Below are 26502 nucleotides of genomic sequence, written 5' to 3'. Positions count from 1 at the left end.
TTTTAGGCTCTATCCTAGACTCACTGAACCGAAACTTTGTAGGCATGGCACAGTTATCTGGAGTTTTTGTCCAGACAGGCAACACCAGGAGGCAACACCCGCCCCCAACCAGTATTTTTTTTTAAAGATACTCAATTCATACTGGATAAAATGACAAACTCACAGTTTGTCATTAATCCTAAGAAGAAGCTAAAACTTTTAAGAACCATAAGCTCTATGGTTTATTTATAAAAATATGATTTTTGTGATTTTATTAAGAATTTATGATAAAATTTAAGTAACATCAAACAACCACTAATTCATCAGGCAGAAATCACACAGAAACATCAACTTACAATAAAAATATTTTTTTAAAAAAATGTACTTACTTTAATGTTTCAGCAAGAAAGAAGCTTTGCTGAACATCATCATGTGTTGGAGTGGAGGAATACACATCCTTCACCCCCGAAAATCCACTACTGACTCGACAATACTTTTCAATAGCCTGTGAAAGTGACCAGACAAAAGATCAATTTCACAGAATTTCATGTTTTAAAGGAAAACTTAAGGAATCACAATAAACAATTCATAGATCTCCATATGAGAGTGTGACAGAATTCAAGTACCAAATGAAAACATTCTCATACTGGAAAATTAATCAAGATGTTCTATTTCTTGCTGAATTTTTCCACCTCCGGAATTTAAAATCTTTGTATGATAGCTTATATTTTCTAATTCTGTAGTCAAATTTAGGCTGTTAAAACCGAATAATAAATAAGCCACAATAAGTGCCATTCATTCTGATAATTCAAGTAGGTCTGTAGCACTGCAGTCCCACTGTTCATCTATTTGCTTGATCGGGCACCAGTAACATCTCCATTGTGAGATTTGTTGTTACTGTTTCTGGCATATTGAATAAGTCACGGGTAGCTTGCCAGGCTCTGCAGTGCAGGTGGGATACTCTCGGTAGCTTGCTGGGCTCTCCAAGAGGGATGGAGGAATCGAACATGGGTCTAGTAGAAGGTCAATTGAATTTAAACTGTTTAAAGCAATTTTGTTATTTCCAAGATAAACAACAGGTCAGAACATTCTATAAAAAATATTACTTAGCGACCAGAGAAATAGTACAGCAGGCAAGTTAAGTCTTGCCTTTTCAGATGGAACAACAAAGAATAATCTGTGACACATTATTACTTAATATTGTGTTCTACTACAAATGACTGAAAGCTATAATTATTCACTTATATCTCTTTGTACATCTTGAATATGTCTAAATAAAATAAAACTTCAAATCCATTAATAACTTTGTTTTTAACACAAAACAAACATCTTTCTTATCAAGGTATAGTATACTCCTGAATTAGGTTATTCATGAAAAACTGAAATACATTTGATCTTTTCCCGATTGGATCTACTTCAAGATGCTGTTGAATTAAACATCAAAATTTATTACATATGGTTCTTATGTGTGACTTTTTTGTTCCTAGCCTGATGATTTCTCTGGTCTTCTGCCGTGCTAAGGACAAGTTATCACTGTATCACTGTCATCCCGTTGTTTGTCGATTTACTCAAGTGGGCACCAATAACGTCTCTAATCCTCCCAGCCCTGAGATTTTAGCAGCCTCTCCTTACTCGTCTTTCCCAATGACTGGAGGCTCTTTCAGGGTAAGGGGAATGAGATCTATCGTTACTGTTTTTGGCATATCAAATATGCCACGGGTAGCTTGCCAGGCTCTCCGAGAGGTGTGTGTATATATATACATATATATATATACACACACACATACACATACATATATACACATATATGTGCATATGTATGTGTATATACATATGTATATATCATACATATATATGTATGTATGTATAAGGAAAAGTTAATTAATACTAAAAGTGTTTATTTAATCAAACTTTTTTTCATATAGTTCCAATTGTACTACAAGTGGATTTTAAATTTTACCAAAGGCTAGTATTCTTCTTGAAATATTTTAAACATATTTTGAATATAAGAATTCAAAAACACCATTCTTTAAAAGTGTGTTTTCATTACTATTTAACTCACAGAGAAATATAAGGATATTGAAAAACAGCATGAAGGCATAACAGACCTTCAGATCATTTAGAGTTATCTCTCCCACTCTCTCTTTTTAAAAATTTAAGTCACCGTGAAATGACAAAGCTATTCATGGCTCTGTTTCAGGCACACAGTGTCTCAACACTGACCCCTTCAATTGTAGGGGTTCCCTCCACTCCTGAAGAAAACTTTTCATGCACAGTATACTTGTTCGAAAAGTTGAAGATATAAATGAACTACGTAAATAAAGCTACAGAAGACACAAACTACCATTATTCTGTCTGTCTCAGCCTGTCTCTCTACTTTCTTCACACTCCAGAGAGGATCCATTTTGGGACTCTGGGGGAATGTGACAAGCAGACGGTGAAGATGTGAATTCTCTTGGGGCCGCCGACACAGTATAGCAGGTAGCAAGCTTGCCTTGCACATGGTTGGCCTGGTTCAGTCCCCAGGCCCACACATGGTCCCTTGAAACTGCCGAGAGTGGGTGAACCCTGAGCACAGAGTCAGGAGTAAGCACTGAAAACATCTAGGTGTGACCTCAACCACCCCCAAATGTGAATCCTCTCTTTTTACTCCATCCTCCTTTCTTTGTCATGGATACCTTTGAAATTTAGATCAAGAACGTAATTATTTCAGTTCTTGATCATGACAGATTTTACCTTGCATGGGTCTATATAGACTACAGTAGCAAAATTCCAACTCCTACAAATTTGGAGTCAAATTTAGACAAATGTAGGCTAAATAAAGTTTGACCTTGTCAAAACTCTCCTTGATAATTTAAGAGCAGGGTCATACTTTCAGAAGGTACAAAGTGGGGAGGGGAACCTTAACAACAACAAAGATAAAATATTCTACAGCTTCTTTTCTTACCTTTTTGTTGTTGTTGTTTTGGGCCATGCCTAGTGGTGCTCAGGGCTTATTCCTGGCTTTGTGCTTAGAGGTCACTCCTGGGAGATTCGGGGCACCATCTGTGTTGCCAGAAACTGAAGCCTGGTTGGCCACATGTAAGGCAAGTGCCCTACCCACTGTACTATTGCTCCAGCCCAGTACTCTACAGAGAGCTTCTTAATCAGAGAATGCTTCTCTGCAGATTTTGTCCTAGTTCTTTTCTGGATTCTTATTTAGGGAGCTCTGGTGTGTAGGAAACAAGGGAAAAGAAATGTGCAGAAAGCTCTTTCAATAGGTAGAGGATTTTCTAGCACCACCTTCCATGAGTAACTGAAAGGAGTGAGTGAGTGAGTGTGTGTGTGTGTGTGTGTGTGTGTGTGTGTGTGTGTGCGCACGCGTATTTGTGTGTTATTCCTAAATTATTGAGAAATCTTTGATCTGGCATAGAAAACCATCTACATGATGGCTCTAACTTTATTCCCTATGGTTGCCATTGTGACGCTTTTATGTAATTTGGGAACATTAAAAAAAAACAACCACATCTTGGATATTCCTAGGTGAGGGCATATCCAGTGGTACTCAGGGCTTACTCCTGGTACTGTGCTCAGGGATCACTCCTGTCAAGGCTTGAGGGATCATGGGAGGTGCCAGGCTTCGGGGGCTTTATATGGTACCGGGACTTCAAACCGAGTTGACTGTATGGAAGACCTTATTCCCACACTACCTCTCTGGCCTGACATTATGGATTCTTTAAATAAATATCTAAAATTTGTATAATTTATTTTTCAATCTAGAGAAATTTAATTTCCCCAACATTTCATTTTATTAAGGTGCTTTGATTTACAATACTGTTAACAGCTTCATGCCTCCATCCTCCAAACATTACACCTACCACCGAGTGCTGCTTCCCTCCACCAACTCACAGGTCCTTCTTAGGATAATTTTTAAAAAATGACTCAGAACCATGCTGGAGTGAATCTGGGAAGTTTTATAATGATTTCTACCCCCCTCCCAGTGGGGCAGATAGAGAAACTGGGATAATTATGAAAAAAATACCTTTAAAGTGACTGTTTATAATCATTCAATAAGAATAATGAATAAATGTTAATAAGAAAATTATCCTAACCAGAAATAAATTCTATGACTTCTACTGCTTAAAAAACTTAAATTGACAAACAGATTTTTCATCAAATAAATACAAGAAACCCTATACTTAATAAGCATGAGCTAACAATGTTGAGGATGCAGGACACTTGAAGAGGGTTTGATATGAGACCTCAGCACAGAAAGTAATAGTGGCTTACTTACCAGTGCTGCTTCCCAGCCCCACTGCCTGTATCGTGGATCATGAGTGAAGCGCCACAGGTACCAATAGGTTTCAATTACTTCTGGACGGAGGATGTAATACTTCTCATTCTGACGAACTGCCACAGCCTCTACTGCACCATCAAACTTAAATGATTCAGGACCTAGTTTTAATGCTGCAACATGTCAGAATAAATAAATAAGCACAATGAAACATTTGTGTGTGTGTTTTTTTTTCTCCCCTGAAACAATGGGATATAATAGAAACCAGTAAAAAATCAAGAATTTTATCTGATTTCTTACATTATCTATCCCTCCCTCCCTCCCTCCTTCCCTTCCTTCCTGTTTTTGTTTTATGGCTTTTTGGGTCACACCTGGTGATGCTCAGGGGTTATTCCTGGGTCTGCACTCAGGAATTACTCCTGGCAGTGCTGGGGGCCAATGGGATGCCAGGGATTGAATATTGAACCTGGGTCAGGTGCATGCAAGGCAAATGCCCAACCCACTGTACTTTTGCTCCAGCCCCTATATTTTCTTTCTTAATGAGGAGGGCGAAGAACTGATGAGATGCTGGGTGTGATTCAGAGCGGGTGTGACCCAAAACCAATTCAAAAATAATTCTATAAGCAATCTATATCACACTTAGCTACTAGTATTTCTCTTAAATTTCCCTTTTATACTATTTCATCTAAAAGTAACCCAATATTTAAGCAACTGAGCCAAAACTCACACACACAAAAAAATGGTGGCTGAGTAAAAGAAATCTAGAAGATGCAAAAGCCATATATTGTAGGTAAAGAAAAGAGATAAAATTTAGAAGTTAAACTAAAACAAAAAATGTGATAATGGTTACTGATAAATCTTCCAAGAAAAGTAGCATCTGCAGAGAAAGAAAAGTAAGTCAATAAAAAAATAGTTTTTTAAAAAATATTCTCAAACTACCACTTGAGTTTGAATTAGTTTGAATGGGCTAATCACAAGATAAGGATACCATTTTCCTCTACTATTCCTTTCTTTAACGTCCTTTATGAAAAAAGTTGTAAAAAATCTTAAGATATGTCCAATACTTCACATTTAATAGATCTTTAGTACACTTGTATATATCTTTCCCCAAAATGTGATGGTCAAAAAACGGTGTTTACCCAAATTTAAATACAGTAAACTTTTAACAGGATAATCATTAGTTTAAAGGGTTTGAAATTAAAAATATCAAAAACCCACAAAAAAGGAGGACTTGGATTAGGCATCAATTTTGCATTATACCTTAGAATACACAAAAATAATGGAATAATCTAGTTTAAAATATAAACATTAACATTTGAAAACAACTAATAAATTATTGCTAGTTTCAGAGATAATTTATGATTGTTTCCTAAAGCTCTATTTAAACATTCAGTAACAGGTTAAGCTCATCAGTAATATAGAGAAATTCATGACTACCAAATTTCAAATTAATGTAAGTTAAATTAATGCAATTCTATCAACAAATGAAAGAGAACTTTCAAGGCAGTATTATTGTAGGAATTTAGCTGGAGCACTACCAAAGAGACAGAAATAGATAAATTTAAACTCAGTGACCAGATATTACAGCATATCTACACAACACAGCAGAAGATGTAAAAACCTGGTGGGAAGAAGCAGAACTAGAGTTATGCTTTTTAGTGAAAGGACCTAATATGAGCAAAAAGATACAAGCAAAAATAGAAAAACTTAAACATAGAGAAAACAAAATAGTAATCTTTTGAGGCATACTGTGGCAAAGGGTCACACGTTCATCAATGTGCAAAGTGTAAGAATTATAATTAGAAAAACATGATAGCACCACCAACAATCTTTTAAAAATCTTTTTCTTTTGGGCCACACCAGGCAGTGCTCAGGTGCTATTCCTATCTCAGGTCGGGGGTTTGTGGGGGTTACGGGAAGTGTCAGGGATGGAAGAACCTGGGTTTCCTACACACAAAACATACACTCCAGGCTGTTGAGCTATTTCCTCTCAACCACATTTTTTTTTAAAGTCTCATGTTCTCCCCAATAGCTCCAGGAAAGCAGTGTAGATATCATTAGGACTTTTTGTTTTGCAGGTTCAACTGAAACTTACAAAAATTAATAGTATGGTAAGAGCCATATATATAGTAGCACTGTCATCCCATTTTCCATCGATTTGCTCGAGCGGGCATCAATAATGTCTCCATTGTGAGACTTGTAGTTAACTGTTTTTGGCATATCGAATACACCACGACTGGAGAGACAGCACAATGGGTTGGGTGTCTGCCTGGCACGTGGCCGACCCAGGTTCGATTCTTCCTTCCCTCTTGGAGAGCCTGGCAAGCATATATATATATATATATATAGTGAAATGTGGAATTTCTAAATATTAGCTCACATGTTCTTTTAATAATATTGGTGCTTATTATCAGCAATAGTAATGTCATTACAAGATTAAAAGTCAAAAATATAAGAAACCTTTAAAATGTGCAAAGCAAGCACCTTGCTGTAATATTTCTATGGGCTCTAAAATTTAAATTTTCTATGATTTTCTCAAAGGGAAGGAATATACTTTATTCATATTTAACTATAAAAACCAAGAATAATGTTTGGCAAATAACAGGTTCTCCACGTTAAGTAGATGAATAATTATGGTAGCAATCTCATGTTATTTTATTGGGGGGGAGGGCTTAGGGCCACACCCAGGGGTGCTTAGAGATCATCCCTGGAAGTGTGCATGAGACTATATGTAGTGTTGAGGATCAAACCTGGGCAGACAGTGTGCAAGGCATCATGTCATATTTTTAACTTGTCTATTATATACAATCTTACTATTTTACACCTATCACTGCCTCTTTATCCATGAAAATTTAATAAAATTTATACTATTTACCTATGACAATCTGCTTCTTATATAAATCTTCTGCTCCCCAATTTTTATCAGCATTAAGAATTATCTCATAGTTAAGCTAAGGAACTATTTCTCAGTTTCTGTGGGAAGTGAGAAATTTTATATATTTGTTTAAAGGAGCTTCAGAGTATATTTTAAAAGGGATTAGCAACTAAAGAATTATTGGTAAACTAAAAGAGAAGCTACCAGTAACCCTGGTACGATTATACATTCAATTTAACTATTATTTTTGCTTACTATTTTCACATAAACAGTGAGTTTTTCACTTTGAGGAGACATACATTGACAACTGCATCTAAAGTTTGAACAATTTACTGCTTTAAGCAGAACTTTTCAAAACTGGAGCTATAGCACAAAGGGTAGGGCATTTGCCTTGCATGTGGCTAACCCAGATTCGATTCCTCCATCCCTCTTAGAGAGCTCGGCAAGCTACCAAGAGTATCCCACCCACATGGCAGAGCCTGGCAAGCTACCCGTGGTGTATTCGATATGTCAGAAACAGTAACAACAAGTCTCACAATGGAGACATTACTGGTGCCCGCTCGAGCAAATCTATGAACAACAGGGCGACAGTGCTACAGTGGTACAGCACTGCAAAAAAGTCTGCAGAGCAGAATAACTGACACAGCCTGGAAAAGGAACTGCAAGTAGTGACATCAACATTAAGTGCTAACCTCACATACCTCACCAAAACCTAGTTCCAGCCATCACATTAGGGATGAGTTAATTAAATATTTGGCCAAATACAGCAGGCTAATTCCTAAGTAGAAAATTTGTTATGGCCAAGAATGATGTTATAAATAGCTAAAGGCCCTTGGCAGAAAATGGTTTGCTATCTCTTATATACAGAAATCCCCCAAAACTTCATCGAAAAACTGTTAAAAATAATAAAACTGCAGGCTACAAAATAAATTCACAAAAAACCAATAGCATTTCTAAATACAAAGCAGAAAAAGAAATGAAGAAAACTATCACTTACAACTGTATCAAGAAGAAAAAAAATTTAAGAATAAACTAAACAAAAAATTTGAGGGACATGAAAATTGTTTATACAATGACTGAAGACATCACAGTGAAACAGAAAGATATTATGTGCTTATCAATAGGAACAATCAATACTATCCAAAATGTCACTTTTCAAAGCAATACAGATCAATGCAATCCCTAGTAGCATTTTTTGTTCAAGTAGCATTTTTTACACAACTAGAACAAAAAAATATATATATAAAAATTTATCTGGAACTATAATAGACCTTGATGAGCAAAAAAAAAAAAAATCCTGAAACAAAGAGTAAAACTGGAGGAACCACGCACCCTGATTTCAAACTCTATTACAGAGCTACATAAATTCAAATACTTTGGTATTGGAATAAAAACATTCACACTGATCAATGGAATAGAATGGAGAGTTCATCAATAAAACCACACACGGACAACTACAACTTTGTCATAAATTTGACAAAGGAACTAAGATCATACAGTGGAAGAAAAAAGTCTCATAAATCACTGTCACTGTATCACTGGCATCCCGTTGGGTTCACTGATTTGCTGGAGTGGGCACCAGTAACGTCTCCATTCATCCCAGCCTGAGATTTTAGCAGCCTCCCCTTACTCATCTTTCCCAACAATTGGAGGCTCTTTCAGGGTCAAGGGAATGAGTCCTGTTATTGTAACTGTATTTGGCATATCGAATATGCCACAGGGAGCTTGCCAGGCTCTTCAGTGCAGACGGGATACTCTCGGTAGCTTGCTGGGCTCTCCAAGAGATGAGCAGCCATATGCAAAGGAATGAAACTAGATTACTATTGTACATCATAGATTAAAATTAATTTAAAAACCTAAAGACATGAAACCATAAAATGTGCAAGAAAAAAACGGAAAATAGCTATTTGTATACACATCTCCAATAGCAAGAGATACAAAAGAGAATTACATCAAGCTAAAAAGAGACATAAAGCCAAGTTAAAACAAAAAGCCTAAATATAAGAAGTTATTTGCGCTACCATATCAGAAAAGGGTTAAAATCCAAAAAAAGGGTACAATTTACATGACAACAGAAAAACACACAACCCAATTAGAAAATAAGCAAAGGATCTAAATGGACATTTTACCAAAGAAGACATATCAGATGGTTAACAAACATATGAATAGATATTCTATGTCACCTCATGTGAGGGAAGAGCAAATCAAGGCCGCAATGAGACTTCCTCTTACAGTGGTCAGAATGGATACTACCAAGTCAAGAAACTAAATACTGGTGAGGATATAGAGAGAAAGGAACCCTCCTATACTGGTGGGAATATAAACTGGTGTAGGCACTGTGGAAAACAGTACGAAACTTTCATTAAAGTTAAAAATAAAACTAAATAATTCAGTAATCCTACTTCTGGATATTTACCCAAAAATATCAGAACACTAATTCTAAAAGATATATGCACCTCTCTGGTCACTGTAGCAGTTTCTACCAGTCAGGAGATGGAGATAACCCATGCCAAATGAGTGGATAAAGGCATGGCACAGACCCACAGTGGAGTGCCACTCAGCCACAGAAAGATGAAATCTTGTTATTTACAGTATGTGGGTACACTCAGAGGGGATGAGTGTAAATGAAATGAATCAGAAAAAAAAAGACAAATACTCTACAACTATACTCTTTTGAAAACTGTAACGAATCAAAACAACTGAACAAATGAAGCAAACCTTTAGGCCCTGAGAACAAAATGATGGGTAACGAGGGTGGGAAGGATGAGGGCCTAGAATAGAGGCAGGGGTTCAATTGATAAATAATGACTGGTGGTGAGTACAGGGTAGATGCATAAACAAATGTTTCCTCAACTTAACAAAAAATGCAGGAACACATCGCTAAAACTAAAATTCAAATGAAGAAAATGATGTATAGTGTTTGAGCAAACTATTTTGAAGAGAAAATTAAAACTCCCATATATTTTCTAGTTCTGAACATATTTTTAACTTAGAGGACTTAATTATCTGTGGTGCTGGAACTCAAACCCTGATCTCAGGCATGTGTGCAATGCACTTTATACCGTACGACACCCTCAGGGTTTTATTCTGTTTTTGTGTTTTGAGGTTCTATGGTGCTTTAATGCTTTGCCATATCCTAAACTAAATGTCAGTTTAGCCTAAATAGAGTTATTAGTATTCTTACCAGTTCTGTCATATGACTCATGACATGTATGGGCAATCTCCGCCCCTAGCTCTAAATAATGACCAGCTTTATCCATTTGGGAGCCATCTGCTCCTAATGCAAACATTCCCCCAGCAAAGCAGGCCAAATGCCCCATCTTCTTTTCCAAGTGTCCATTCTTCCATTCGCCAATAAAGGTAAGACCTCCACGGGACTTCTTAATAAGATGTTTTTCTATGGCCTATAAAAAAATATTCAAAAATTTAGAAGAAACTGTTAGTATCCAATTTGCCACACACTTTTAGCTGGTGTCAAAACTTTATCAGATATTCTATTATATAATGCAGTTACTTTCCCAAATGGAGAGGCTTTATTGTTAATGTTTGGGTTGAGTAAGCATGTAAATTGAGGAAATGCCCTCTCTCCCCCCAATACAATGTGAGAAAGGGGAGATCTGGCTTAAAAATCACTGATTTAAAAAACTTTATTCTTGAGCCAAATAAAATTCATATGAGCATTCAATGAAGAATAACCTACAAGAAACCACAAAAGGCTGCCACATTTATTTCCTTTTTCATCCAAGGAAAGATGAAAATACCTAAAAAAAAAACCACATGATTTTGATTTTTCCATGCCATTACACCTCTTGTCATACTTTACAGGACGCTACGCCTATGGTTCAAAGAGAATTAATGATAAATATAGTTCATCCTTTTTTTGTCAGATTTATGCAAGTTTTGAAGATGGCAATAGAAATATTTATACTGAACTTTAAATTGCATTTAATCACCAGACATGTTGAGGGCCTGGAGCGTCCCTCCCAGGGACACTTGGCCCAGTTCTGTAGGTGGATGTTTTGGTGCTTGGGCCTGGGAGTGCAGTGCTTGGCAGCCATGGCTGCTGAGAAATCAAACCCGACATCTGCATATGCACTTCGCAATTTTGAGCTATCTCCCCAGCCCTAAAAAAATTTTAAGAGCTTCGTTCCTCTATTCTATGACCAGCCATTGCTAAGAAAGGATATGAAGTTAATCCTCTACCTTTAGAAGTACTTTAATGGGAGTAAGAAATTGCATCAATTAAATTCCCTTCATTAGAAATGATTACATATTAGGCATTATATTTTTCTAACAATGAAAAAAAATTATCTCATGTTTTCAATGTTGGTCATTTTCTGATGAGTTTAACCAATAATCAATCAGGTTCAGAAATCTTATTCTGTGTGCTTCATAATAAAAATGTAGGTTTTACAAAACTACAAGAAGGGAGTATGTATAAAGCATCTTATGTCCCACAAAATCTATATGTACAATATATAATCAATAAACAATAGCCATTTCATAAATAAAACTATATTTGCTCCTTTGGAGAGTAACAGGTGGCAGATAAACAAAATGATAAGGGACAATCACCAGACTCTAAGGTCTTACTCTTAATGTTATTTTCTTTCCATCATAATTATTATTGACATAACCATGCCACCAGACTCCGTGCCAGACTGTTTTCACCCGGGGCGCCCTAGAGGGGGGCAGGTGAGAGCCCTCCTTACCCCAAAGGCCCCAGTCCCAGTAGCTGACCTCTACAACCCAACTGCTGCCACTCTCTAGGCCATCCTCCACATGCTTGGAGCGAGCCTCACATACGAGTGAATATATTCCTGGACTGCGTGGCCGCGACACATCATAAGACACTCCCTGCCTATTTTCCATAATTACCACACCACAATTGATGGGGTTCAGACAGTAGTCAACAAATCATGGAAGGAAATATATATGTATGTATATATATGTATATATATGCATATATACATATTTTCAGACATATATACCAAAGCTCACATCACCCAAGCTTTAACAAGTTAGTGATATCCCATAGAATGTCTTAATGGCTCCTGCCAAAATAGAACAATCTTCACACTGTTTCCTATATGAACACTTTTTTGTAAGCATGTTCAGCAGTTCTTCATAACGAACAATACAAAATATATTCTTTTGGTTGTGTTTTGGGACAGAAATTGGGGCTTGGGATGGAAACATTCCGAATTTGGTGGTGGGAAGATGCAATGGTGGTGGGATTAGTGTCTGAATGTTAAACGTAATTAAATATTGTGAACTAACTTTGGGACAGAGATTGGTGCTTGGGATGGAAACATCCTGAATTTGGTGGTGGGAAGGTGTAATGGTGGTAGGATTGGTGTTTGAAAAATGTAAATATAAATGTAGATGTAATCAAATATTGTGAACTAACTTATAAAATAAAATCTTAAAAAATTATTGAACGCAAAGAAAAGATTAATTTTGAAGGTAGAATACTGTTTTTCCTCTGTGGAGTTCATGTCATGTTCTCCTCCATAAGGCACTCAATATAAAACCTCTAACATTTTCATACACTTATTCATCTTAAGATAAATATTCTTTTTTTCTTTTTGGGTCACACCTGGAGATGCTCAGGGGTTACTCCTGGCTCTGCAGTCAGGAGTTACTCCTGGTGGTGCTCGGGGAACCATATGGGATGCTGGGAATTGAACCCGGGTTGGCCATGTGCAAGGCAAATGCCCTACCCACTGTGCTATCGCTCCAGCCCCAATAAATCTTACTTTGTTATAATTAAGAGATAACCAAACACACCCATGGATCTAATAGGATTAAAGTGAAATTGAACTGATCAATGTTTTGCCAATAATTCACCTATTGGCAAATTTCACCTCTGAAATTTCTTGCATAGCTCTTGTCTCTGTGACAAATACTCGAGTTCAACTTCTATAAAATGAGAAACTGCTGAATGGCAGGTCAAAGTAGTATTATTGCTCTTCTGGTTAGGAATTTTTAAACAGTCCAGGTAGACAGGTGAAAGGACTGGAGAAAGTTTTATCCCTGACACTGCATGATCCACTGACTGTATCCCTGAAGACTCCCAAGTACTACTGGATGTGGCCATGTGGCCCCTGGGTATTGCTTGGTTGACCTTCATGAACCTCAGGCCTCCTAAGTGTTAGCAGAACTGCAAGAGCTATCTAGCTCAGTTGGTCAAGTATCTATCAGTGGTAGTGGTGTCCAGGCCCTGAGGAGGTCAAAGGTGGGTGGGTGGGTGGGGATAGTTAAACAAACCTTCAGAAATTTCTCAAGAAACTTTTGCTTAATCCTTACAATAAGCTAAACCACAATGTGCCTGTACAGTTTTCTAAAAACTACAGGTCTACTGATCCCTACTAAGACATTATCCCTAAAGAGCAAGGATAAAATGAGTAATTAATCCTAGGCTTAATTTAATACAAGCCCACTACAACTATAATCCTAAGTAACCGTAACTGACAACAGACAAAATAGGCTATAATGAAATTAACTTTTAAAAAGTGATTAAAATTATTAAAGGAATATGGGTTTATACAGGGACTGAAAAAAAATAATTTATGAGCTAACATTCTTTTCTATTTACGGTTTCTACTAAAAAACATCACATACATAAGCACTGCAAGAATAAAATTAGTTCCAATTTTAAAATATTACAAGATTGTGCTCTGAGGTTATATATGTATACACAGTACAGTGGTTAAGAGCAGTTTCAGGTGCCTTCACTTAACAGCTATACAATCTTTGCAGAGTTAACCTCTCTGCTTTTAAAATACCCTGTGTGAATTGGTAGCAAAGAAGAAAAAAATCCCACACATGTAAAAGGGGACTACAACCATGCTTGTCCTATAAAAATGTATGTAAGCACTTTGTCCTTTTTTTTTTATAAGATATATTTATTTATTTATTACCAAAGTGCAATGATTTTGAAATCTTATTAAACAAAGTAACTATGGGAAAAAATCCAAGAAAATAAAATACAAATGGGAAACTTAACCATTACATTTCTTCTTACTAATCCTCTATTTAGTCTAGAAAACAAACATAAAAAACAAGAAGTGTTATCAAAACACTAAATGAATTATTTTAGCATAAATCTAGTACATGCTCTTCAAGGTTCCCTGCTAAGAATTTTGTCAATCAGCCTAATTATCAACAACACTACATATGAACATAAGGAACACATGTCATTAGAGGGCTCTTTGCCCCTTACCCTCAGATTTATGTCAGAATGAATCTGACAGTTCTACCAGGCTCTGAACTTCCAATGCTCCATCCCAATACCTGGGATGCAAAAAAATACACCCTCTCACACAACTTTGTACAAGTTGTGGTAAAACAATGCCTAATTTTCTTATCTTTCTATAGGAAATGTTCAGTTATTTCATAAATACTAAAACATGACTAGGAATTCATTTTCTATATTTGTTTACCAAACACATAGTGCAAGGACTACACAAAATGTTCCTTTGGAATTTGGTCCACAAATTCACTTAGCAGGTTGGAAATTTAAAACCTGCAAGAGAGGAGAAAGGGGAATCCTTAAACCTAGTTGTGATTACTAGAGGGATGCGTACACATACTAAAAATTCTGCTCACAGAAGGCACAAACTAGCCCAGCCGGGGCCGGTGCTCGGCTCCGGCCGAGTTTCGGCCCGGGTGCCCATGCCTCTGCACAGCCGGTGGATGTGGAACGAGCGGGAACCAAAGACAGCTTTGGGATTTGGGGTTCCAGCAAGTGCTTGCACCCATGTATGGAGACTGTGAACTAAGCTTTTGCCCCACGCCAGCTAACGGGGGAAATATCCTTCCTTCTTGGTCTCTCTCCCCTCCGGGAGAAGGCGTGGTGTCCGACATTTTGTGGGTCCTTTGAGCAGGTACGAACTTTTGGCACGGGAAAAAAAAAAAATGTGCTTTGAACTTGAAACAGCCGCGGGATACCGGGGCAGTCCCAGCCGGGGCCGGTGCTCGGCTCCGGCCGAGTCTCGGCCCGGGTGCCCATGCCTCTGCACAGCCGGTGGATGTGGAACGAGCAGGAACCAGAGACAGCTTTAGGATTTGAGGTTCCAGCAAGTGCTTGCAACCATGTATGGAGACTGTGAACTAAGCTTTTGCTACATGCTGTTCCAGGAAGGGAAATGATTCATTTTCCAACTTAAATCTTCGCGGACTTAATTACTATAATACAAAAATTATAAACCGCGCGGCCACAGTAGCGGCCGTGCAACATTTTATCACTTCATTTTCATCAGTGGAAAACTTATTATCAAATATTTCCTTGTTAATAGAGCTGTATTCTTGGGGGATAAATTCCAACAAAAATAGTGAGTCTGTTTTGAAACTCTAACAACAATAGTGAGTTGTGTGTTGAAATCTGGAATGTAATCAAGGTAAAGAGAAAAGGAAGTGAAATTATCACTCACGCACGGGGGGAGGGGTTTGGGGGGTGAGGGGTGGGATGTATACTGTTTTTGTTGTTTTTGGGTTTTTTTTGTTTTTATTGGTGGTGGAATATGGGCACTGGTGAAGGGATGGGTGTTTGAGCATTGTATAACTGAGATATAAGCCTGAGAACTTTGTAACTTTCCACTTGGTGATTCAATAAAATCAATTAAAATTTAAAAAAAACAAAAAGAAGGCACAAACTATAACAGGGATATTCTCGTTGAATAAAAACAAAGAACTAGGTGATATCCTTCTTTGTTTTGTGAGCACCATTGCTAAAACGAAGTTAGACCCAAATTCACTGTCTATTCCAGGGATCAAAAAAATTTTTTAATGTAATTTATCTTAACTACATATTTTCCCACCATTAACTGAGATATAATTAAGAAATATTAAAATTGCCTTAGAAAAGGGTTGTAATAGCTGCTATCAAAGCAATATTCAAGCATGATTTCTAGAATTTTTAACATATTTAGCCTTCTTTGTCAAAAATCTTCACAACTTCATCAAAAACTTCATCAACAGATTTAGAAGCATCTATTTTCTTGACTTTGCCCATTTCTTCATATAAGTCAATAATTGGTCTTGTTGATTGAAGATAGGTCTGAATTCTTTTCTCCAAGCTATCTCTGTTGTCATCACTTCTACCACTACTCTTTCCCCTCTCAAGACATCTTTCAATACAAATCTCATTATTACAGTCAAAAAAACAAAACGAAAGCAACATCCGTCTTCCCATCCATTGTCTTATTCCAACCTTGAAGGTTGTCTTGATTTCTTGGAAACCCATCAATCAAGAATTTATTCTTCTGGGCATTGGCAGCCATTGTCTGATCCATTTCCCTCTTTAATAAGCTGATGGTTATTTCAACTGGCACAATCTTTCCATCTTTAATGTACTTTTCAATGAGTTCACCATATTGTGAATCTGGGTTCTTCCTTTCATCCCGAAGTAGTTCTCCTGCAGAAAGGTGTATGCACCCATATTTCTCGACAATGCGGGCGCACTGGGTCCCCTTGCCGGCTCCGGGACCGCCGAGGACGAACACAACTAGCGGCTTCATGAGGCGCTGAGGGCGGAGACTAAACGGCCAGCAGTCGGCAAAGGGAAGCTCGGGCCCAGGACGTGGAGCAGTGGACGCCCGCAGAGGCTCAGCATACTCTGCTCCTCCGACGGACGCTAAAGGAGCTGACAGCCGCCCGGGCCCGGGGAGGCAGGGCCACTTTGTCCTTTTTACGTACCCATAGAACTATCAGTATGTAGATTCAATGGTCATTTCATGCTCAGGGTTTACTCCTGGCTCTGCGCTCAAGGATCCTGACCGGGCTTGGGGACCACACTGGGTAGCAGGGATTGAATCCATGTCAGTAATGTTAAAGCACGTGCCCTACCTGCTGAACTCTGGCTCTAACCCTTACTGGGTCATTTGAAAAAACTGTTTATGAAAATGTATGAGAAAGTCAGAAGTCTTCCCAGTTTCTCTAAGGATAACTAAAAGCAATAAATATTTTTCATAATATGCTATGCCAAATACTTTCAAGAATTTTATTTCCACAATAAAAGGAAAACTTAAGTTATTATAAAATAAAGAAAAATTAATCTTATATTAAAATATAAGTGCTCCTTTATTGTGGTATCTAAAAATATAATATACCAGGGACTACAATGGTAGTACAACACATAGGTGTTTGCCTTGCAGGTGGCCAACCCAGGTTCAATCCTCAGCATCACATGGTCCCCCAAGTCTATCAGGAGTGATCCCTGAGTGCAGAGCCAGGAGTAAGCACTGAGCACTGCCCGGTGTGGTCCCAAAACCAAACACACACACACACACACACACAATGTAGTAAATTATACTTGAATATTCATACAGCAAAAATGGTTATAAGATGCTTATCTGTCACTTCCAGATATATCTATTCAATGTTAAATGAGAAAATAATTTAATAATAATTACCTCAATAGCTTCATCATACATCCGCCTTGCATCATGATCTGTTTTATCTGACATCAACCACGCTTTCAGTAAGTATTCATAAAAGCTGTCTCCTAGCCCACCAACAGATGTATGATCTGTAACAAGATAAAAGAGAAGGATAGAGATAGAAAGAAGACAGAAAACAGTGATTTTCAATTATAATGACTATATTATACATAAGTAATTTAAACATTAAATTTACCTCCCCATTTCAATGTATTTAAAATTCAGTCCAAGAGTATACAATAATCGCTCTCCTCCACAATCATGTTCAACTTTCTAGAAAAACTTTTCCTGCTGAATGTGGTATTTCATACACTTAAGAATCTTTTTCTACAGCTTGTACACTGCCACATATTCAAACTTTTCTAGAACTGAAAATAATTAGTTCTCTCGTATTAGTGGCCATAACTATCTAGCTGTAATTAAGTATACCTTTTCTTCAAAAAGATGGCTAGTGGTTATGTTTTTCCTGTCTCCTTCGACCCCACCCCACCCTTCTCTTGCACTCACTTGCAAGAACAGGCTCTCACTCTTTTGTGGTGCTAGGGATTGAACCCAGGGCTCCATATATGCAAAGCAAATGTCTGTTGCTGAGCTTATCCCTAATCGGTGGCTCTTTTCTTTCTCTTTCTTTCCTCCTCTTCCTTCCTCCTGTTCCTTCCTTCCTCCTCTTCCTTCCTTCCTTCCTTCCTTCCTTCCTTCCTTCCTTCCTTCCTTCCTTCCTTCCTTCCTTCCTTCCTTCCTTCCTTCCTTCCTTCCTTCCCTCCCTCCCTCCCTCCCTCTTCTTTTCTTTTTCCTCCCCTCCCCTCCCCTCCCCTCCCCTCCTCTCCTCTCCTCTCCCTTTTCTTTTCTCTTCTTTCTTCTTTCTTTTTGGTTTCTGGGTCACATCAAGTGATGCTCAGAGGTTACTCCTGGCTCTGCACTCAGGAATCACTCCTAAATTGCTTGGGGGACCATATGGGATGCTGGGGATTGAATCGGGGTTGGCTGTGTGTAAGGCAAACACCCTGCTGGCTTTATTACTGCTCCACTTCTCAGTGGTCATTGCTGTGCTGAAACTTTTTCCACCTGAGAAATGTAACACAGGTTACATTTCTTAGGAACGATGCCTTAGAAAGATCTTGGGTTTGTTACACATTTGAACCTGATTTAATGTCTGGAGACTGCATCTTCAGATATCTTTTACTCTTGCCTAAGTTTTTACTACCCCCACTTTCAGTAACTGGACCCATATAGGGCCATGATCCAGGTTCAGAAACTAATCTAGGGCTGGGAGGTAGTACAGGGGGCACTGATGCTCCTGACCCTGGTTCGAACCCTGGCCAAGAACTGCCAGGAATGGCCCTGAACACTCCAGCACCTCTGAGGTGTCCCTGGTGCTCATCAGTACTGCAGAGCACCAGTAGCATCTCATCCTTGGACTTTAGAATTAACTCACTGTTCAGACAGACTAGCAACTCCAGGACTAATTTCTATGCCTCCTAAGTAGCACTTGGGAGCCCCCACCCCATCCCCCCCCACACACACTAGAAAAGAAGCTAGGATACAAGAAAAACATTTAAAAAAAAATCTATAACAACAAAAAAAAAATCTAAGAAAAAAATTCCCTTCTAATAACATCTTGTATAACATAATAAGTTTTGAAATGCCACTTTTGGTATCCATTAGGATATATGTGTCCTGAGTTTTTCTGATTTCATTTGCTCTCTTTATATTATGGGTCACACCTGGCAATGCAGGGCTTACTTTTGGATCTGTGCTCATGGGTCCACTGCAGCACCAGGGATGGAACTGGTGTTGTTTGTATGTAGGTGCCTTAATCCTTATGCTATCTCTCCAGCTCCCGATCTACACAATTTAATCCTATTATTCCCATACTCTGTTGTCCCGATCTGAACTTTTGTACTTGCACTTTCAAAAATAATATTCTCCCTGCCTGAAAAAAAATTGTAATTTCTTACAAGCCTTCAACCATTCACATCGTAAGTACTATCACTGTTTTTTCAAATTAGTAAGGAAAGGAAGAATTATCCCATTGTTTCTGGAACACTTATCTGGGAAGAAGTGGATATTAATAGTTTTCTACTTTGCTCACAAAAATTAATTTGTGTTAGTTTTATGATTTAAAAGTAAAAATACAAAACTGAAGTGTATCAGAAGAAATTACTGGGAAAAGTGACTTTAAAAACAAATGATCTTAAGCAAAATACAAAATGATGAGTGTATAAAAGAAAATATAGTTTCACACTATTTCACGTATAAATATAATGTCACATTATATTACTTACATAGAGCTGTAAGAGAATAAAATGAATTAGAAAATATTTCCATTCATGCAACAAGTATTCATGCAACAAGAATCAGGGCATAATGCCCAACTCTGACAACTCTCTCACACCTCCCACAGCCGCCCTCACATAAACTGACTGGCCCAGTCTTACAGATTTCATGACTAGTCTTGGAAGAGATGTAAGCCCAGCAGATAAAATTCAGGTACACAGTCTTCCAGGTGAAAACTCTGGAACCCCTTGAGGTGTCGAATGCCCACCCTGCTGAAAGCTTAGCAGCTGCATCCACACCCCACATTCGTTGCCATGCCAAAGGCCCAACTTAACTGCTTCACAACCAATCTCTGCAGAGACACCAAGCTGATGAAAATTCCAGGAATACCGATTTGGGGCCTAAAAACTCTGGGGTCTTCTCAGCATGGTGGCTGGCAGGCTCCCCACACTCATACTTCCAGAAGCCCCAGCAGCCATAACCACATTCCACACCTGTTTTTGTAAACTCACTGGCACAGTTCTACAGAGCCTGGAGCCGTGGCAAATATGCAGCCACGAAACACCTCCAACTTCCTCAATACCCAATAGGAGCACACCAAATTAGATGAGGATGTAACAGAAGCAAACTATGCTCTATAGACCGAAACAGCAACACAAAAGGCTCAACTAGCAACAAACAGCTTAGTAAACCCTAAGACAAGTTAATGACCCCATTGTGAGAGATAACATTGTTCACAAATTGTCTTTTACTAAAACATTTTGTGATAATTCCATTAGTCCTTGGGTTGTAACAAGCAGTATAAAATAACTTTGTTCCTGAGAAGGGCACATTATTGAGGGATGGGTGGGAAACTGGGAAAATGGTGGAGTGAAGGTCACACTGGTGGTGGGACTGGAGTTAGAACACTGAATAACTGGACCAACTATCACTTATATCACTTGTCATCCCACTGATCTTCCATTTGCTTGAGTGGGCACCAGTAACGTCTCCATTTATCCCTGTTGTGTGCTAGTGTAGCCCAATGGTATCTGCTCGCTCCAAGAATGCGAAAAGCCTCAAACCATTCAGTCAGGGTTTTGACAAAGTCTGACCATCTCGTAGGTGGGCAGCCACGCACTCTTTTTATGTCCCATGGAATCCACTCAGTAACAGCTCTAGTCCAGTGGTCATCTCTAAATCGCATTACGTGTCTGGCCCATCTGATTTTCGACACCTTGGCAAAAGAGACAGTGTCCCTGATTCTTGATCGTCGACGAAGGTCGGAATTCCAGATTCCTTCTCTCACTTGAGTGAAATGTGATATTCCACACAGAGCACTTTCGATTCCTCTTTGGGATACCCAAATAGTGTTCTCATCCTGTTCTCCTAGGGCCCAGGTCTCTGAGGCGTATGTTAGTGCAGGAAGAATGGTAGAGTCGAAAAGATGTGCCTGGAGTCAGAGGTTCTTCGTCCTCTTAACAAATTCTTCAACAATCTTGAAGACATTCTATGCTGCTCTCTTCCTCCTGCGCAGTTCTGGTGCCAAGTCATTCCTCATGTTGAGTTCTCGACCCAGGTACACATAGCTGTTGATGTTCATCCCATTGAGAAAAAATGGAACATCAGGAACTAGTTTGTTTTTCATGAACATTGTCTTGGTCAGATTCAGCTGCAGTCTGACCTTTCCATACTCATGGTCGAAATCGGCCAGCATTTGTGCTGCTTGGCTAATGTTTGGTGTTATTAGAACCATGTCATCAGCAAAGTGGAGATGGTGTAGTTGCCGACGGTCTATCTTTACTCTCATTCCTTCCCATTCCTTCCCATTCCAGTCATCGCATGATGTTCTCAAGGGTGGCACTGAAGAGTTTTGGTGAAATGGTATCATCCTGCCAAACCCCTCTCATTATGTCAATGATCACTTTCTTGTAGAATGGTGAGATCCTGGCATTGAATCTGTAATAAAGCTTGCAGAGGATCCTAATGTACTGAGTTTGAACGCCCTGTTTGGCTAGGGCTCTGATGACTGCTTCAGTCTCAACAGAATCAAAGGCCATCTTTAAGTCGATGAACGTTACACAGAGCAGCATAGGGAACTCTTTTGAAACTTCAATGAGCTTGGTGACGGTATGGATATGATGGATCATGCTGAATCCTTTTCGGATTCCTCCCATTCCTTTGTCTATCCATAATCATTTCTATGCTCCTTTCCCCAACCAGTTAATTAGCTCTTCCCCTAATCAGACTCCGTTAATTTGTAAGGTCAGACCTTGCTAGGACAATGAATTTGTATTGTAAGTTAACATTGCCTTTCTCTTCTCCTTATGTCTTTTGAATAGTTTACTTTAAAACAATGTCCTTTTTGTATGGACAAAGAAAGACAGTTGTTAATATGCTTTGGTAACACGGGATTTAATTGGCTTCGAATATTATTCACTCCTGGGCATATGCTTTCTCGACTTAAGCCTCAGCTGCCCTTACTTCCTAGCACCCCCAAAAGAAGGGTCCTGACGAGGGACGGGACGGACCCAGGGCAAGCGGTGAGTTATGTGCTACCATGGCATCAAGATGGCCTGGCCAAAGCGCCTAATGCTTAACTATATGTTAAGAGCTTGGTCACGGACATTTCAGGTCATGATCCAAAAGCAACGACGAGACTAGGACCCTGCTAGGGATAGGAAAGATTAATTTGGCCTGAGCACTGTAGTCTGAGATTGAGATGATCCCAGGAAAGCAATTCTATAAGCTTAATGCATCTCTTGCTATGTCCATACAAAATGATTAATATTATGAATGCTTACATGTTAGTTGGACAAGGAGAGGAGAAACACACCCATGGGATTCCACTCTTGGGTGGGTGTCCTGCTGAAAGAGAATCTGTCCTAGTAGAAGCATCCCCTGAGGGAAAGAACTTTACCCCTATTGATTTTGACCACACCTATGTGTAAGCCCCAACCCCTCATGCTTGGGGATTTAACTAGGCTGAAGGAGTGGGCAGGGGCCAGTCCCAGTGCCAGATCTGGAGAAGCTAGACCCACGTCCAGATCCAGAGGAGGAGAATGAAGTAGCATGGGGGAGGAAGAAGCAGGAGGAGACTCAGAGGAGAATGGAGATGGGAATGGAATAAACTGCAACTGAGACCAACCAGCCTGGCTGGTTTGTGTTTTTACACAACTACCTAACAAATTAAAAAAAAAAAAAAAGCAAGACAGAATAAGGTCAAATTTTAACTTAAGGATCTTTTTTTCCAAAAGGCACAAGTAAATTTTAGTCATACAAAGATATACAGCCCCTACAGGGTAAAATTACATGCCTGACATCTAATCTATGATCACCAGGCCTGAAAATTGGCAGGAAAACACAACTTACAAAGAGATAAGTAATAAGTCAGTCAAAACCAAAGTAGAACTAAGACAGAAGGTAAACCACCAGAGAACATTTTAAATTGTTGTATTACCAATGTTAAATTGGTAGGAAGAAAAAGATATAAAAAAAAATCCAAATTTTAGTTCTAAAGATGAAAATGACAATGTCAGGAAATTTAATATACTCTGAAAGGGAAGGTCAGAAGCATAAGGAAAAGTCAATAAATCTTCAAGTGTTTTAAATACAAACTTCTCAAAAGATGAAACTGAAAAGTTAGAAAATAAAAAGGAAAAGGGCCTCAGTGAGCTAAGTAGCCAAATACTTTGAAAAAACAGTTTCTGAAGGAGGGGCATGAGAGAAAAAGTACTGAGAAAAATAGGGCTAATTTTTTTCAATTTGAAAATAACTATAACCACAAACAAAAATGATACACTTTAAAAAGAATCTGGTTGGGGGTGACGGGGGAGAGCCTGGTGGCTCTCCCAATTCGCTGCCTCCTGGGTTTCGGGTGAGTAGATGCCGGGCTGCTTGCCCAGCTGGAGCAACACAGGCTATGGGGCAGATGGAGGAGGAAAGGAGGGCCAAGTCAGTTGACTGATCGGTTGCCGTTTATTCCATTCTCTCCACGTGTCTCTTCCTAGCTCCTTCCTTCTCTTCCTCTGGATTCTGATTATCTCACTAGTCTCTACCTGTACTTGTCTCTCTCCCCCTTGCCCTCTAGGCTACATACAATCAGGTAGCAAAATCAACATCAGAAAGCCCTTCCTGAGGGCCCACCAGGTTCAAAGAGAACATCACCTACAGCATTCCAAAGCCCTTCCTGATTGCAGCAAGCTAAATACCTCTTAAGGTTTTTCTCCTTTCCTTAGTCCAAACACTCATTAACATCTTAATACTAGTTATTTTGTATGGACACATTAAGAAATACAGTGAGGCTTGTAGGGCAGCTCTCCTGGCAACATTTTCCCACAGACTCAGACTACAGCACTCAGGCCAGATTAATCATTCCTAACCCTAGCAGGGTCTGAATCTAGTTATTACTTTTTGGATCATGACAGCATTTGTCCATGACCAAACTCTAACTTATAGTTAAACATTAGGCACTTTGGCCAGGCCCATCTCGATGCCAGGGTAGCGCATAACTCACTGCTTGCCCTGGGTCTGTCCTGTCCCTTGTCGGGACCCTGCTTTTGAGGTTGCTAGGAAGTAAGGGCAGCTGAGGCTTAGGTTTAGAGAAGAGATGCCCAAGAGGAAAATATCATGTAGAGTCAAATGATTCCCAGGTTACAAAAGCATAGCATTTGCTAAGTCTTCCTGTGCCCATACAAAAGGACTTGGCCCTGAATAAACTATGCAAAGGACTCAAGGAGAAGAGAAAAACAATATTTACAAGTCAACAGAACACAAAGAAAGAAGTTACAAATAAATACATAGGAAAGGAAGCACTGTGATGGGAACAACCCAATAAACCTAAAAGACCTCAGGCTATTTATCCTACAATGCACTATATCAGACTTTATGTGATGTTACTAAAACAGTACTTTGAAGAAATAAATGAAATGTAGCCCTATTAGAAAACATGAAAGGGTCTCACATAAAAGACTATAGCTATAATCTTAGACAAAAAAGCAAACTAAATTCCAAGAAGGTGAGAGAAAGCAGGAAACAAAGGTTAATATGTAGAGCAAAAATTATGAAATAGAACCATCAGCTATTAAAATAATTAGGAAATATCATGAACAACAGTTGAAAAATTGAAAAAATTAGATAAATACAATCATTTTCCCAAAGATAAAAATTAACCAAAATTCACTGTAAATAAATAAAAGATAGAGATTAACCAAAATTCACTGTACATTTACTCTGAAAATAAAATAAATGCAGCATTCCAAGTGGGCAAGGGAAATTTAACATTCAAAAGACAACATAATTTACTACATTAACAAACCAAAGAGGGCACTGTATCAAAAAACATTTGACATTATTGCACATCCAACTGATAAAAGCTCCCAAACAACCAGGAAAAGAGAATACCCTCAACATTACAAAAGGCATCTATCTAATGACTACAAGCCTGAGACTTAATAGATAAAGACTATTACAGTCAATGCAAACTCACTGGCCCAGCTTTACTGATTCAGGACTAATCTCAGAAGAGATGCAAGCCCAGCATAAAAATTCATGGATACACCAGACTGACAAGTGAAAACTCTGGTGCACCCTTGGGGTTGGGGAGGGTACACCCCTGCCAAAGCCTCAGCAGCTACACCCATTACCCACAGCTGCTACCATGCTAATGGCCCAACTCCACTGTTTCATGACTAACCTCTGCAGAGATGCTAAACCTACGAAATTCCAGGCACAATGTTTTTCAGGATGAAAAATAAGAGGATCGTCTAATTAAAGTGGGGACAGGCAGCCTCCTATTTCTGGATGCCCCAGCAGTCACAATCATATCCCACACCACCATCATATAAACTCACTGACCAACTTCTACAGATCCTGGAATTCCTGGAGCATGGCACGTACATGGCCTCGAAACACCTTCAAATCCCACAGTACCCAGTAGGAGCACACTAAAGTAGATGGGGAGTAACCCAGAAGTCAAAGAAGCTCAATAAACAAAACCGTAACACAGGAGGCTCTCTTGCGAAAAACAGCTCAGTAAACCCTCAGACAATGATTAGTGAGCCCTTTGTGAGAAATAACATTTTTCACAAATTTCCTTTTACTGAAATATTTTTCAATAATTCCATTAGCCATTTAGTTGTAATAAGCAATATAAAATAAATTATTTTGTGCCTGCTAAGGGGGCAAGCTTAGGGGGGTGGGTAGAAAACTGTGGACAGTGGTGGAGGGAAGGATTGGTACTGGAATGCTGAATGGACATGATAACTATATTATGAACAATTTTGCAAACCATAGTGTTTAAAGTTAAATTTTTTTTTAAAAAGAAAGACTAAGTGCTTTCTTCCTTATATGAAGAAGAGAACAATGTAGACCTTTCAACCTTCAGTAGGTTCTAGCAAGTGCAATTTATACTGAAATAAAAATACAAAAAATATACTAAATAGTATTAAATACACTTAAACAATGTATTAAAAATTAAACATTCATGTGAATAGTCCATGACAATAAACAAATTGACCTTTACTCAGAGATGACTGCTTATGCATAGAAATTGATGAAACCTATACAAAGGTTTCCAGAATTTAAAAATTAGCATTGAAAATTATTATAAAATAGCAAAATCAATTCTAATGCTCTCTATCAGCAAAAAAACCCTAGAAATTGAAATATGATTTATA

The 26502-nt window shown here is 38.6% G+C and overlaps 1 protein-coding gene and 1 pseudogene across 1 annotated transcript in view; both read right to left on the bottom strand.

Moving 5' to 3' along the window:
- Positions 1-26502, bottom strand: part of MAN1A2 (mannosidase alpha class 1A member 2) — a 150508-nt gene that overhangs the window by 23586 nt on the left and 100420 nt on the right. The window contains exons 9-12 of the mRNA XM_004614424.2: positions 17543-17658; positions 10312-10531; positions 4253-4425; positions 369-484 (exon numbers count right to left, since the gene is read on the bottom strand). Coding sequence (XP_004614481.1) covers positions 369-484; positions 4253-4425; positions 10312-10531; positions 17543-17658 — 625 coding nt within the window. The remainder of the gene's footprint in view (positions 1-368; positions 485-4252; positions 4426-10311; positions 10532-17542; positions 17659-26502) is intronic.
- Positions 15779-16743, bottom strand: LOC101539528 (UMP-CMP kinase-like; annotated as a pseudogene).

The sequence above is a fragment of the Sorex araneus genome, chromosome 3, assembly GCF_027595985.1.
Source record: "Sorex araneus isolate mSorAra2 chromosome 3, mSorAra2.pri, whole genome shotgun sequence".
Classification (NCBI taxonomy): domain Eukaryota; kingdom Metazoa; phylum Chordata; class Mammalia; order Eulipotyphla; family Soricidae; genus Sorex; species Sorex araneus.
This window is presented reverse-complemented; position numbering and strand designations above follow the sequence as displayed.